The sequence below is a fragment of the Ursus americanus genome, chromosome 26 (genome assembly GCF_024610735.1).
Source record: "Ursus americanus isolate L20-20 chromosome 26, mUrsAme1.1.p, whole genome shotgun sequence".
Classification (NCBI taxonomy): domain Eukaryota; kingdom Metazoa; phylum Chordata; class Mammalia; order Carnivora; family Ursidae; genus Ursus; species Ursus americanus.
This window is the reverse complement of record NC_142152.1, coordinates 37456710-37472234: the sequence shown is the minus strand read 5'-3', so window position 1 is coordinate 37472234 and position 15525 is coordinate 37456710. Positions and strand designations below refer to the sequence as shown.

The 15525-nt window shown below is 54.4% G+C and overlaps 1 protein-coding gene across 1 annotated transcript in view; it reads right to left on the bottom strand.

Moving 5' to 3' along the window:
* Window positions 1–817: 817 nt before the first annotated feature.
* The window catches only part of C26H14orf132 (chromosome 26 C14orf132 homolog), a 47106-nt gene continuing 32398 nt past the window's right edge, over window positions 818–15525 (bottom strand). Inside the window, exon 2 of the mRNA XM_045815781.2 lies at window positions 818–8009. Within this exon, the coding sequence (XP_045671737.1) occupies window positions 7785–8009 (225 nt within the window). The 3' untranslated portion in view covers window positions 818–7784. The remainder of the gene's footprint in view (window positions 8010–15525) is intronic.

Sequence of the window (15525 nt, the reverse complement as noted above, 5' to 3'; positions counted from 1 at the left end):
GGTTCTAGGACGGAGGCCCCTCACTTGCCCCAGCATCCCGGCTTCTGGCTCATGGCCTCCCACACAGCCGTTGCTCAACACATGTCAAGGGCGCATTTACAGCCATTAGAATACCGACGCTGAGCCCAGCCTGGATTCCGGTCCCGGTCCTGCCACTCACCAGCTACATGGCCTTGGGCCAGGAAACTCCCCCTGCCTCAGTTTCCTCTTTGGTAAAAACGGAAACAGGAGAACTACAGTACCTACTTTATATGGTTGTCGTGGCGATGAAGTGAGTTAATATATACGTAAAGAGCTCAGACCTGCACAGAAACCTAGAACGTGCCTTCTGTTTGCTGTTACCTGAATGCATGAAGCTCTAAGTGCAGGCTCACCGTCCTGTGTCATGTGGAAATGTATTGGGCTGGTCTTTCGGATTCGTTCATTCATTCCTGAATGCCTGTCAGGTGTTTACCGGGAGCAAGGCATGGGGAGATTAAAGAGTTGAGCAAGATACACTTTGCTTTTGGAGAATTTACAGGGGGAGGGCTCCTTTTTTTTTTTTTTTAATTTTTTTATTATGTTAGTCTCCATACAGGGGGAGGGCTCCTGATGGGTAAGTGAACTATACGGTAAGCTCCTGCGATCTGCTCTGCTCCCCACTGCCCCTGCAGGTGTGAGGCTGAGGAGACTGGGGAGGGGCGTGGGGGGGGGTCATCCTGCCTCGGGTGGGGCAGAAGGGGCACCAGAACGGAGGGGCTCTGGAGCTCAGCCTTGCTGCGATGAACAGACAGTATCCTTATTTATAAAGCACAAGTTGGATTCAAACACTTAGGAGTTAAAGTTAAGTTTTGTTTTTAATGATCATAATAGAAAAGGACAAAAGCAACAGTGCTAACAAAGGGACATGATTCCAAAGCCACATGTTTACATCCATCAAGGTTAGGTACTTTTCAAAGAGCACACTGAAGCCCTGCATTAAGAAATCGCCTTTTCACTGTAGTCAAAGTTACTGCTGTCATCGTGAAACCAGAGGGCTTGAGTAGCGAAGGATTACAAGAATAGTTAAAATACCTTTCTTTTTCATTAAGTAAACTACTTACAAGTTGATTAGGAAAACATTCGTCAGACACAGAAACGTTTTTGATTCTCTCTGCATGAAGAACTGGTCTCTGGAGAGTGGCTCGTTACAAGAGTAAGGTTTCCGCAAAATTTTAAAGAGTAGGAAGTGTGACTATGCCTTCAAGCCGGTGGGGAGCGGGGAAAGGGGTGGGGCACGTGGAAAAGAGTCAAAAACAAGGTGAAGATGTAGGTTTGCCCAAAGACTGTTAGGCAGCCCTTCCCATCCTCTTCCCTTCTAAGCTCCCCTTTGGCCCCCACTCCAGCCCGCCCCCCACCCCAGCTGCTCAGATACATGGCAGAGGTCAGGTCCCTCCAGGTCCCAAAGACCACAGTCACCTGGACAAGTTCAGCCCTGCTTTCTCATCCACTTTGTAGGGCTTCCATCATTCAGGCACAGTCTCCCCTTGAAAGCCCAAGGTGGTGGGGATGGAGAGTCCGTGGATCCCCAAAGGACTTGCTAGGCTGCAGACCACTGCCCTCCGCTGGGATTATCGGAACTCGGGGCAGCCCCCATGATTACTGCTGTTGCCCAGAAGAGCTCTGATTTATTCCATGACTCGAAAATGGGGGCAAGTGGGACTTCGGAAAACACCCATGGTTTTGGGTTCAGAGAGAGCATTGTCTAGTGTCGGGTTTCCCCACCTCAGCCCTATTGGTGTTTTAGGGCCAGATCATTAATTCTTTGTTGTTGGGGGGTGTTCAGCAGCATCGCTGGCTTCTACCCACTAGACGCCAGTAGAACATTGACCCCCAACAAGTTGTGAAAACCAAAATTGTCTCCGGACGTTGCCGAAGGTCCCCCGAAGGACAGAATTTTCCAAGGTTGAGAACCACTGAGAAACATTGCTACATAGATGGCCTGGGCTCAAGACCCCACTCTCCTGCTGGCCCGCCTGAGCTGGCAAACTCCCAAAACCTCACAGAGACTCTGTACCCTCAAGTGTAAAAGTTTGGAAACTCCCTTCCTACCAGCTTGCAGAGCCCTGGTCAGAATCATCTTGATTGCTGGGATAATGCCTTGAATCCTAAGTGCGGTGATTCTCTCGTTCCTTAAGACATTGGTGGGACAGACACTGGGGTCGCTGGAGGCTGCTTAGCCACATGGAGGGGCTCGGGGAAGAATGAGGGCTCTGGATTAACCCAAGTGCCACAACACACAAATATCCCTGCAAATATGCCTTGTGTATCTGTCCAGACTAATTCCCAAGACAGGACGGGTCTCAGCCCTCATTCTGGGAAGGCGGGAAGTCAGCTGCAAAAAGACCCAAAGGCAGAGGATGGAGACTCATTAAAGCATCTGGATGGATCCTGGTCGGTGCAAGCCTGCACTGAGGCCAAAGGATGGGCATGGGGTGCGGCCTGGGTTCCGTGCAGTCTGTCCTGTCTCTCCAAGGGCTTCCTCTGCTTTTATTATCTCTCCTGATCAAAACAAAACTATGACTTTCCCGGTGACTCAGAAAACAACAGACTTACGTTCCAAAATTGATGTAGTCAATTTTCAGTACTTTCAACCACTCCATTAACTCACGACAGCTACCCTTCTTCTCACTCTGGGGGAATCAGTCCTCTCTTCAGTCACTGTGGTTGGCACTCTTTTGTCCCCTGTCACATCCCCCCAGAAAAGGGGAAAGAAAATGGCCAAGGTCTCATCTCAGAAGTGGCTTTCTGGGAACATCTGGCTACTGCTTGATGCTGATGACCTGAGTTTCTCAGAGAGGCTCATTTTTCTGCTTGTAGATTATGAACTCCGTCCCCCCTGGGTTCTCAGCACTCAGCTCAGCAAGCCTGTCCATGTCCCTGTCACTGAATGACGGAGGCCAGGGGCCCATGGGGCAGGCCACTACAGGACATTCTGGCTCTGACCACTCCCTTTGGCCCCCTGAGCACAGCTCCTTGGTCGTCCCATCAGGGCAGCCCAGCCCAGCCCACCTAGGACTTGCTCTGGGGATGGTCAAAGGGCAGGTGCCAGGACATGGAGCAGGGTGGGGGGGACGGCTGACAGCTGGCAGGGAGTGAGATGCCTGTCCCGGGGCTGGCGCTGGTAATCCAGGGCCATCTCTGCACTCCCCAGTGAATGCACAGCAGGCTGGGAGATATCCTGGACCAGGCAGACGGAGACTTGCCTGGTCTCCCCTCCTTTCCTGTGTGGCCCCATTTGCCCTCCCCAATATTGCAGGTCCTAATTGGAGGCTCTCTAACGCCTCTTTACTGCTGTGAGGGTCTCAGACTGCTAAACACCAGTGCACTGCTCCTGCCCCCCTTCCAGGACCTACACTTGAACTCCGCAATCCAGGACCCAAACAGCTCCAGCCTCAGAGTCCCCGTTCCTGGGACGGTCCGTTCCAGAGGGCTCACCGTGGAGAGTGTGCACAGCAGGGAGACACAGGGTAGCCATCCAGCCTGGAGAGCCAGCAGAGGCGGATCTAAACCACAGCTCTCTAGATGCGGGTTCTCAGGCGCATTGGCCTGGCCTCAGTTTTCTCAGCAGAAAAATGGGACAATAATTAACATGCACTTCTCCACACCTCACTTCTGCCTCCGAGGGGTGAGTTGAGAAATAAATGGGATATGAACAGAGCACAGCACAAGGAAGATGCATGATAAATGACAACAGTAAGGATACTAATTATTAATGCTATCACTGCTAATGATGAAAGAAGGTCACGCTCCTGAAGATGGACAGGAGCACTTGTCTGAAAGGAAACAGGCAGCAGAGCAGACGACTGCCGAGTCTCTCCAGTCTCCAGGGAGGGATTCCAACATATGCTAGTGGTCTGGCCGGCATCCAGGTCTTCCATTTAGAACAGGCTGGACACTGGCCTACTGCCTCTCCAGCCAAGTGGTCCTAGCCTGCCCTCCCTAACTTTCTCCCTCCGATCCCAGGGATCTCCTCAAAGGAGGTAAATTGCCTCTCTCTGGAGGGGAGGGGAGGCCGAGGGAATCTCATCTGCCTCTTGACCTGGATCTCAGGAAAAGGGAGGGAGAGCGGCGTGGTCATCTCGCCCAGGCCCACATGGGAGGCGGCATCCCCTCAGAACACACCTGGCTGAAGTGTCCTCCAGCCTCTCCTCCAAAGCTCTGGTGACAGCCCTCCTCGAACACGTGTTGCTCTGTTCAGTGAAGTGTCCCACATGCAGACAACCACGGGTATGGGGCACCTACGGCTTGTTGAGGGAAGATGGGGAGGCATGTGGAGGGCCAAGCAGGGAGAACATTCTAGCAAATGCAGGACCCCTTCTCTGAAGAGCAGCCACCGAAGAGGCAAGCCCCTTCTTTCCCAGCGCTGGCTCATTAAGTCAAGGTGGGCTCGGGGGCCAACCGCACCCAGGAGAAGCCTGATGAGAGCCCCAGGCTGGAGCCGGAGAGAGGAACCTCGGTCCCTCCTGCTCAGGAGAGTCGTGGGGCTCAGCAGGGGGCCTGAGCTGGGCTGGAGCCTCACCCACCAGACAGACCTTCCCGACTCTCCTTGCAGTTGTGGCTGCACGAGCCTCAGTCCTTGTGTGGGCCCCTTGGTTGGGCTCCAGGTCTTGACCAGGGTCCTTCTGCATGTGTCCCAGGAAAGCTGCTCTCTGGTCATGCCTCTGGCCACACAAAAACACCTGTGCTCAGCTTTAAAGAGAGGGGCAAATGACAGGGACCACCATCCCTGAAGCTTGGACAGAGAGAGGGCAATGGGCAGGGGGACGAGCGTGCCCCATTCTGAGGACGGTCAGACTTCGGCTTGTGGAGGAAGCCAGAGCCAGCCCGGGCCACACCACGACACAGGACCTTGGGGAACGGCCTCTGTAGACCCAGAGCCTGGCTTAAATGTGCCCTGGAGGTGGCACCCCAGCCACTGAAGGCAGCGTAGTGTGGCAGAAAGAGGCTGGCTGTACAGCCCAAGGGTCCAGCCTCAAATACCAGCTTGTCACTTTCATGCTGTGTGGCCTCAGGCAAGTTACTCTGCTCCTCTGAGCTTCTGGTTCCATATGTATTGGAGCAACGATGCTGTAAGGTGATCGTACAGATAAAACAGGTGCATGGGGGTCTAGCACGGTGCCTGGACACAATGCTCGGACGGTGCCTCCTGCCCATTACCTAACATCCAAGACAGGGCCCAGCTGAGTATAGCAGGAGGGACAGCACAGCACACCCTCTGGCTGCAAATCTGCCCTTTACCCTTCATTGGACGTCCACGTGCACATCTATCCTCGCTGTTACCTAAGTGATGGTGGAAAAAACCAGATCCAAACATCATAGGAGACTTGGATGGAGTGACCCCGAATGCAGACTTTGGACAAGATGGCCCCTAGGCTCCAGGCTGTGTCTGTGGCCCTAACTAAAGAGGGAGAAATCCTTGAAAGTTGAATTTAACTGGCATTTACACCAGGGGAAAAGAAAGCCTTCAGGGGGGAGACCCCCATGCCCAGAATTATCCAGAGAACCCCCGGCCTGCCAGGGCTGCCCTAGATACTCGGAGCGGGGACCACACACTCTGCTCCTCCACGGTCACAGCACACAGAATCTTCTAGAGCTCCCACTGCCGTCGTCACAGGGCATTTGGAGAACAGGAGCCGCCACCTGCCTCTCTACGGGGCTCCTTTGGGGATGTGGGGTCAGAAGGTAAGGACTCAGAATATCTGGGCTGCAGTGACCACCCCCCCCAAGACACCAAGCAGCGCCTTGGCTCCTCCCCACCCCGGCTCTGGACCTCCTCCTTGGGTTCTCAGGAAGACGCCTGTCTCAGAAAGCCCCTGCTCATGGGGCACACGTGGGGGCTTGAGACCGGGAAGTGTTCGCTCGAGAAGCAGCTGGGATGATGGGTGTGCAATGGCTGACCCCCCAGCCCAGCCCCCCTGACCTGGTCCTGCTGAGAGCACGGCCCTGTCAGTGATTCCAGAAGGAGCCCACGCAGAAGGTCCCCCATCCCTTCTCCCTCTCTGCGAAGGTCACGCCAGCTCTGCACTCTCGACCTCCACCTGAGCCGAAGCCTTCGTGGGTTTACGCATGGCCGCACAGACAGATGTGGCTGATAGGAGCTGGCGGCCGTCTGCGGACGCTGTCTGGAGGTCAGGCTGGTAATCCTGTTATCACAGCAGCTCAGCGCCAACCTCGCAGACGAGTGGCTGCCTCTGGACAATGAAGATGTCCCTTTGCCTGTCATTAGGAGCAGCCATGTCTCCTGAGACCACGGGGACACAATCAGCCTTTTTGCAATTGTCCCCAAACAGCACCAGGGCTTCCCACCCAGTCTTTTAAGTTTCCCCACCACAGAGGGAAAGTTTAGACCCCTTATGTTCTTTTGCACAGCACGGGGAGAAAGCAAGGAGATAGCCACTCCTGGCCTGCAAGAGAGGGAGCGTGCCTGTGAGCCTCTCCCACTCTGCTCGGCACAGGGGAGCTATCTGGGGGAGGGGGGTACCCTGCAGGCACCTTTCCTAAGGACAGAAGAGTGAGTCCTTCTCCATGCTACCCCTCTCCCCCAGTGTGTCCCATCCTGTGCTAGTCTGCACGGGAGGCTCCCTTCCTTGCCAGACCCCCGAGCCACTGACTCGGAGGACGGTTAAGGAGGCTGACGCGGACAGAGCACATTCACACCTGCAAGAGAACACGGGAGCAGGACCCGGTGTAAAATGCAGGTGTGTGAGCACGCTGCCCCCGCCCCGCTGCGCCTGCCCCGCTGCCCCCGCCCCCACCCCTGGCACACAGCTTCCAGACCCGCTGGGCATTCTCCCCGAGAGCAGCTGAGAAGCAGGGATTTGCTTAAGAGAGTGCTTCATCCGGCTGAGAGAGCCCCAGGCTGAGTCAGGAAACGTCCCTCCTGCCCTGTGATCACGGGCAAATCGTGCCTCTCTCCCCCAGCTGTCAGAAGATCAGGTGGGCGTGAGCCTGTCATCTCTAAATCCCGAGATTCCTCGGAGAGTAAAGAGCATCTTCCGGCGGCTGGTCTGAAGACTTGACCACCTGGCAGTCTACGGTTTAAAGGTGCTGCTTCTCTCTTGAAAAAGAAGAGCAAGTCTGTCCGGCAGAGAACCCCCCACCCATGGACATCTCACCCCGTCACAGTCATCCCCCTGTCCTTGGATTTCCTGATGCATCTGGGTCTCAAAAGGGGCCAAGTGTCTGGTGACAAAGGTGCCCTGTCCAAGTCAAACGAGGAACGTTCTATGGCCCAGGTCACCAGCACCGCATTCCAAAGGGCTGAGTGGGAGACCAAGGCTGGGCTGGGAACACTCCAGTTTTGAGGGCTGCTCTTGCCCGGCACCCCACACCCCAGGTGTGGTAAGTTGGCATAAAAACAAGACACATACGTGATTATTTACCGCCAGGAAGCGATCGTCCCACCACGTCCATATTTCACACCTAACCGGCTGTTTCCTCTCATCTTACGTTCTTGGAATACAGTTTCAAAATTCCCCAATTTGCTCCTCGCGAGGGCTTGGCCGCATCACGCCACCAGGGGCTGGAAGCTCACACTCCCATGTTTTCTGGATCAGTTTGACCACAGCACAGAACACTGGAAATCAGGGCTGCTTGGGGGGAATTCCTGATGCCTGGTCGCTGTCCCTGGAGAGGCCGTGGGCGCGTGGTCAGAACTCCTGGTTCCAGGAGGTGGGCAGAGCCAAAGGCCAACAGTGCCGGTGCCCCGAGGCTGTGAGCCCAGCGCGCCTGAGCCAGCCTGGAGCTCACGGGCGCCCCAAACCTCAGAAGGTGAAGGCATACACCACCCCAACCACCACAATGTTCCCCAGTGTCGCTATGATGGCAATCCAGAGCAAGACCGCGTCGTTGGAGGACCGCGGAGGCTCTTCCAGCTGGCCCTGGCCGTTGGAGGCCGCATGGACGTTGGTGGAGGAGTTAAAGAGGGAGTACTCCGTGCTGAAGTCCTCGTTGGGCGAGTCCATGAAGGCGCCTCCCATCATGGGCAGCTGCGGAGAGGGAGAGAGAGAATTAACCTGGGCGCATGGGGCCTCGGGAGGAATCGCCTTCCAGAGGGACATCTGCAGGGTCAAGCAACCCCGTGTGCACACACAGCATGGCAGGGGGCTCTCCTTCTATTTGTTACCACGGACAGTGCCGACTTTAAGCTACACAAGTTAGTGGAGACGGCAATGCTCCGAGGCAGACACCCTGATGCCCATTTTGCAGATGGAGACATTAAGGCACACGGCTCATCCACAGCTGCGGGCCATCACAGAGACCTACAGACCCCCTCTGTAAGCCATGCCAGCATGGGTTGTAAAATGTCTTCCTCCTTCTTCTCTTTGTAAAGTCATGAAGCTCAGCACAGAACGTTAAGAAATAGAGGAAAAAGAAAAAGTGAGAATCAGCCTCGCTGCTTTAGGATAATCACTGTTAACAAGGTGATATTTTTCTTTTGCACCTTTTTTCAATGTGAGTGTGTGTGAGAGAGACAGAGAGAAAACATGTTTAAACATGTGGTTTTACATAAACTTTGGTATAAAAATGCCATCAAAACACCATTTTACCCATTGTAGACTATTTTACCACAAATAAAACCCCAATTTAACCACCCCCCTACAATTGGAGGTTCAGGAATTTTGTATTCTTCCTTTTATAAATAATGCAGTCAGAATGGCTAAAATTAACAAGTCAGGAAATGACGGATGTTGGCGAGGATGTGGAGGAAGGGGAAACCCTCCTACACTGTTGGTGGGAAGGCAAGCTGGTGCAGCCGCTCTGGAAAACAGCATGGAGCGTCCTCAAAGTTAAAAATAGAGCCACCCTACGACCCAGCAATCGCTCTACTGGGTATTTACCCGAAGGATACAAACATAGTGATTTGAAGGGGCACCTGCACCTCAATGTTCATAGCAGCCATGTCCACAGCAGCCAAAATATGGAAGGAGCCCAGATGTCCATTGACAGATGAATGGATAAAGAAGATGTGGTCGTTATATACAATGGAGTATTGCTCAGCCATCAAAAAATGAAATCTTGCCATTTGCAATGACATGAATGGAACTAGAGGGTAGTATGCTAAACTAAATAACTCAATTAGAGAAAGACTATTATCCTATGATCTCACCGATACGAATTTAAGAAACAACGCAGAGGATCATAGGCGAAGGGAGAAAAAAATGAAATAAGACGAAACCAGAGAGGGAGACAAACCATAAGAGACTCTTAATCTTGGGAAACAAACTGCAGGTTGCTGGAGGGGAGGGAGGTGGGGGGATGGGGAGGCTGGGTGACGGCATTGGGGAGGGTATGTGTCGTGGTGAGCACTGGGTGTTGTGTAAGACTGGTGAACCACAGACCTGTACCCCTGAAACAAGTAATGCATATTATTATGTTCTTATGTTAAAAAAAACAAAACCACGCACAGATAAACATCCTATTCCTACATTCGGGCGTACATACACGCTTCCACGTGCTTTTTTTTATTTATTGCGGCAGACTCCCAGACAGGGGACTTCTGAGTCCATGGGTACGGACACTTCAGAGCTCCTGGTGCACAAGGACAGGCTCCCCAGAAGAGCGATTCTAACTCCCAAAGCCCGGATGCCAGGCGTTTGCATTCCAGAGACCGGAGTAAAGGCTCCAGGCTGGGGGTGTGGAGGCGGGCTGCTCAAAGGAGGGGGTGACCCTCCATAGAGCCATGAAGAGACCCTCCCTGCTCCAGGCCTCCTGGGCCCTTCCAGGCCGCCCCTGGATGTGCCCTCGGCTCCAGGGTGGACTCCAGCATCTGCTAGGGCCCATGGTGTGTGTGTTGCACCAGGGCCCCTGAGTGAATGAACGCTGATCAGTTAAGCTTTCCTTCAGTTCACATTTATTGAGCACTTACTACCACCAGCACGGAGGCCCTGCCATCCTCAGGGGATGTGCAAGAGATTTTAATTAACTACTCAGCTGTCCTGTTGGAGGTACCACGATATCCCCATTTCACAGATGGGTAAGCAGAGGTCAAGGTTACAGCTTGAATTCATGGTGGAGTCAAGGTTGAGAGCTGCCCGCTCTGCACACAGCCACCCCGACTCCGGGCTCAGACTCCACGTTGGGGCCTGGAGCCGTAAAGATCACTGTCCCCAGGAGGACTCGGACCACAGGGGAGCAAATCGGGGGCCACCTCACTCTGCCACTCATCGGACAAATACGTATGCGGGTGTTAAGTGCCACGATTCCACACTCTGGATACAGTGCTGAGCAAGACGGATGGAGCCCCTGCTTTCAGGGCTCCATGCTCCGGTCGGGGAGGACGAGAGCAGGACGAGAGCAGGGAGGAAGGAGAGGCCAGAGGAGAGCAGGGAGGGAAGAAGAAAGAGAACCCATCTGATGGGAATGCAAACCATCAAGATTGACGTAGGGAGGCCCCCTTCTGGCAGCTCTGCGCTTGGTCGGCTGAATCCCAGCGGCCTTGGGGAGCACCTGCTTGGCGGAGAAGAGCAGCGCCTCTGGGTTCGCTCAGAGGAGCTTGGCAGTTCATCCACGACACGGCTCTGTCCTTTATTTAGGTGGGGACCTGCCAGCTATCAGCCTGGGGGTGCAGTGACAGCAGGGCCACTGGGGATCTCGGGACAGACCAGGGGCCCAGCCTCAGGGGCCGCTGCTCCCAGGGGCGTGTTCACGGTGTGAGGACACAGCCCGTGCTGCATTTGTGTATGTGTCCCTTCTTACACGTCTGTTATGTTTCAGTCGTATGTTAAATTAACATGTTGAGTTCAATGAACATATTTGGTGTGTATGAATGGCTATCGGGACAAACACGAATGAGAACAATTGACATGCATTCCATGAGAAATACAATTCAGAGTTTAAAGAAGAGAGCTGTGACCTCCTCTTGGCCCCAAGCTGGTGACTTTAGGTCTGCTTTAGGTCTCAGCCAACGGTGCTCCCCACTGGAGGCCTCCCTCCCGTGTGTCCCCAAGACCACGTGCTGGCCTCGCAGGCACCCGACCCGAGACACAGTTCCTCCTGTCTGCTTCCCCAGAGGCCTGGAAGCTCCGGGAGGCGGGACCAGGGATTCCGGGAGGGAGCCTTGCAACAGGTCTGGCATACAGCGGTGCCTAATAAAACCCTGGCCGCTGACTGATGAATGACAGCTTCTCTCAACTCGGAAGAACGGCTGTCACTCCTACGTTGGCTGACGGCCTCTCCCTGAGGCCCCCACTTCTACCTGCCACCTGCGGGGGTTCGCGGAGGGACGCAGTTCCTCTCCCCCACCCCCACCGCAGCCAGCGCTCCAGCCACCCCATGGGCCCGCCCTTCTCTAGGGTCTTCCTCAGACCCCACAGTGAAAGCAGGATTGCGGTGAAGCCACAGAAACCCTACTGGCAGCATCTTAGAGAGGGGGCTCAGGCCAGGGCAGGAAGCCCCACTTTCTCCCTCCCCATGAGCCTGGACTCCGTCCGAAGCTGCCTCCCCTGGGCCCACCGGACCCCAGAGCTAACCCCAGTCCTCTGCCGGTGACACTTCTCCATCCCTCTCCCCCAGCCAGGGCCCTGCTGCATTTCTGGGCAGAGGCCCTCCCTCCACTGCACTGTGCCGTGGGACCCACTGGGGTCTCCGGTGACACTTATGCCCCCCTCACCTCTCTCCGGGGTGGGCCAGGTCAATGGGTATTTGCATCAAGTCACTGGGGGAAAGGGGAAAACTGGATGGAGCTTCTGGGGCGGGGGAAGAGAGCAGCCCCAGGTGCACCTGGCCCCGCCTCCAGCTCTCTACCCGGCACCCCTCCACCCTGCGTGCCTTCCCACACTCTGCTCCCCTGCGCACAGTGTCCCTGTGTTGGTTTCCTATGGCGGCCTTAGCGAGTTGCCACAAACGTAGTAGCCTAAACGGACACACATGTATTCCCTTCCAGGCCCGGAGGCCGGAAGTCTACACGGGTCTCACCCGGCTACCACCATGGTGCTCGCTGTGTTCCTGCCTCTTCCAGCTTCCAGAGGCGCCCACGTTGGCCCATGGCCCCTTCCTCGGTCTCCCAAGCCTGCAGTATGGCATCTTCCAACCTCTCCCTGACCCTCCCGCTTCCCTCATGAGGACCCTGGTGATGCTATGGGGCTCACTTGGGTAATCCAGGATCATCCCTGATCTCAAGATCCCCCTCCCCCCCCCTTTTTTTAAGATTTATTTATTTATTTGAGAGAGGGAGAGAGAGCACATGGTAGGGGGAGGCAGAGGCAGAAGGAGAGATTCTCAAGCAGACTCCCCATTGGGCGTGGAGCCCAATGCAGGGCTCGATCTCATGACCCCGAGATTATGACCTGAGCCAAAACCAAGAGTCGGATGCTTAACCGACTGGGCCACACAGGCACCCCTGCTTTCAAGATCCTTAACCTTAATCATACCTGCAAAGTCTCTTTGCCCTGTCGGGTGACGTATCCAGAGGCTCACCTAACTGGAGGTCAGCCTCCTGCTACACAGGGAACTCTCTGGAAGGCAAGCATGTAACCTACTCATCTCAAGTTCCCTCAACCTCACCGTTAACTCAAAAAACGTGACAAACACGACCCTGTGGAATTAATGGAGTCAGCAGAAGGGCTCCCCACCGCTGTACTCCATCGACCCGGTCCCAGAGACCCCCGAGGAGGGACGGTGCATTCTCCACAGGGTGAGCACCCCCCCGCCCCCCACCCTGCACCTGCCATGACAGACAGCTCGGCACTACCAGAGATCATCGCTGGTGTCCGATCGATGCTGTTGCCTCCGAGTGTGGGGACAAGGGTGGGTTCTGGTGCTAGAAAGACCCGGGGGTGAATCCTGCTTCATCACATGTAGTAGAGCCGGGGTGGGGCCTTTAACCCACTTGCCTGAAAGCAAAAGATAATTCATCTTCTTCAGTGGAACCAGCAGGATTCTTGCAAGGAGGAAATAAAATCATAGATGATAAGATGTGGCCCAAGACACTCAGTAATTCCTCATATTCTTTCCTTTTACCGTTCTTGTAGAAATCCAGAACCAGGAGCCTTGCACGCATCTCTTATCCAGCTGCTTAAGCTGAAGGGAGGGAATGGGGAACCTGGCGTTTCCAGACTCTCCCTTTTATGCGACCAATTAATCAGGCGCTCTCTTGCAGGTGCAACAGACAGCCCCCCTACGCCCCAACTTGTGTTTAGGCTGAGAGATGCTCCCAGTCTGGCCAGCACTGTCATTCGATCCATCTGTCTCAGGTGTTTTGTTGTTTTGATGGTTTTTTTTTCCTTTGTAGAACATTTTACATTTAAAGTGTCCATAGATGTGAAAACAAGTTTAAATGGCAAAATCTCAGGAATAGAAATCAACAAATAAAAAGGTCAGCCTCAATTGCACTATTGGGAAGTTGGAAAGAGCTGACCAGGAGGACTCAATGGTCAGAGTGCGGGACGGTGGCTGGAGTCACCCTGGAAACAGGTGGTGAGAGAAGCATCTGGAAGGTCCCTTGGAGATGCCCTCCCGCCCCCACTGAGGGACAAAGGGGCCTTCTCACACCAGTGGGCAGGTGTGGTCACTGGCCCCCTGGGAGTGGAACCCTTGGATGAGGTTTCAGCTCAGAGCAGATTTGGGGGTGATAGACCTTTAACTCCACACCCTGCAGAAGAGCGAACAAGATCCCGGGCATCGTGCTGCTGAGTCACAGGGTGGGGCAGGGGCTGGAGGAGGAGGGAGCTCATTTCCCCAGCAGAGGAGGTGGTCACGGCCAGGTCAGAAAAAAAAAATCTGTTGGCTGGTTGAAGAGGGGACACCAGGACAGGTGACAGTTCAAAGTCTGTGCCGTCGATCAAGGCTGTGCTTTCTGACGGTAATTTTCAGGAGGGCAGGAGCCTTCCCGGTGTCCCGCAGCACCCCTAGTGCCTAGAACAGAGCTGGGGCTCAGAAGATATAGGGTGAACAAACGAATTCCAGGACCACTGGCCGGGAATTCTGAAGGCACGTCGAGATTCAGCCTAGAGCCAGCAGTTCCTGGCCGGGCGACCTGGGCCCATTTCTGAAGCTAACCTGTCCAAGCTCAGCTTTCCCAAGAAGCACAGGGGAAATGCCAAACACTGCCTCACCGATGGGGGCAGCCAGCAGGTGCAAGACGCCTTCTGCGGTGGAGAGGTGGGGGGTCACCAAATAAACTCAGATAGCATCCCTGACATTCAAAGCATGCCTACAAAATGTATTATGCATAGGTCGGCACATAGGAAGCCAAGGATTATAAATGCGTGAGCCAGGCTCCCAAAGCGGCCGCCTCGGAGGGTTGGGGGCAAAGGACACTGGATTTGTCTATAACATTTTTACTCTAAGAAGAGATGAGCAAACAGGATGAAATATTAAAAAGAGTTTCTTCTGGTCACTGGGCACGTGGGTGTCTGTTACTTTTCGGTATTTTTCAACCTCTAACTTTCAGAGCAATGCTTTGAGCAGTGGAGTGGGTCACAGAGGAAGTGAGTTACTATCACCACTGCGGGCCCGGGGGCTCTCCCCATCCCTCGGTGCTCGAGTCACTGTGTGGTGCTTGGTGGCCAAGCGTGGGGGGAGGGGGAGTTCCAGGAAGGTGCAGCTGTCTGGACCCCAGGGCACCATCCATGGAGATTCACACAGTTCCCACCCCATCCCTCTTCCAACACCCCCCCCACCCCCATACAAAGCAGAGCTGCTCCAAGGAGGGGGTTGGCCTCCGGGTCCCCATCTGTTCCTGCCAAGAAGAGGGAGGTTAGATAAATCTCCCCTAAGCTGGGCCTCTCCAGAGGAAAAAGAAAATGCTTTCAAAGGGAAATCTTCAAAGCGTAACCAGAGGTGGCTCTGGCAGACATTTCCAGAATAATGTCCATGCTTCAGGGAACGGAAGCAAGAGACAATGGGTGTTTGTTGCTGGAGGTTCTGGAAAGTGGGCTTGCTGGCTTCATGCTGGATCCCACCAGACCCTCCACCATAAGGCCTCTGGGGCAGCCCAGCCACGCATAGGATCTGATGCTCCTGGACTGTGGGTTTCAAAGTTAAACTCATACGAGGGTAGAAATATCCATATTGTCCCCATCTCCAGTGGGTGGGGGCATTCTGGTGCTGCTCAGGGCCAAGACACCTGGTTCTGCTTCCCTCCCTGAGCCTCGCTTACCCAGGGCCAGCTCAGATGAGTGCTGGCCAAGGCCACGCCCGGTGCTCAGGAGCCCTCGCGATGCTGAGAAAGCCAGGGTCAGGTGTAGACGGTCCTAAAGGGATAGTCGCATGGTAAGGGCTGGGAGACAGGCCCTTAGGTAAAATCGTCACCCAGCGCAATCTGAATTTCAGAGAAACAACAACAAAATCATTTTTTGGTGTAAGAATATCCCAAATATTTCACTGGATATACTTGCAGCAAAAAATCATAGTGAAAAATGATCTGATTCAAATTTAACTGGGCCTCCTGCATTTTTATTTGCTAAATCTGGCAACTCTGTGTGTGGCCACTCTGAGAAAGAGCTGCAGTTTCAGAGTCTGTGCGAGGGGCCACGCCCTCGGTGCTGTCTCTCCCGAGCACGC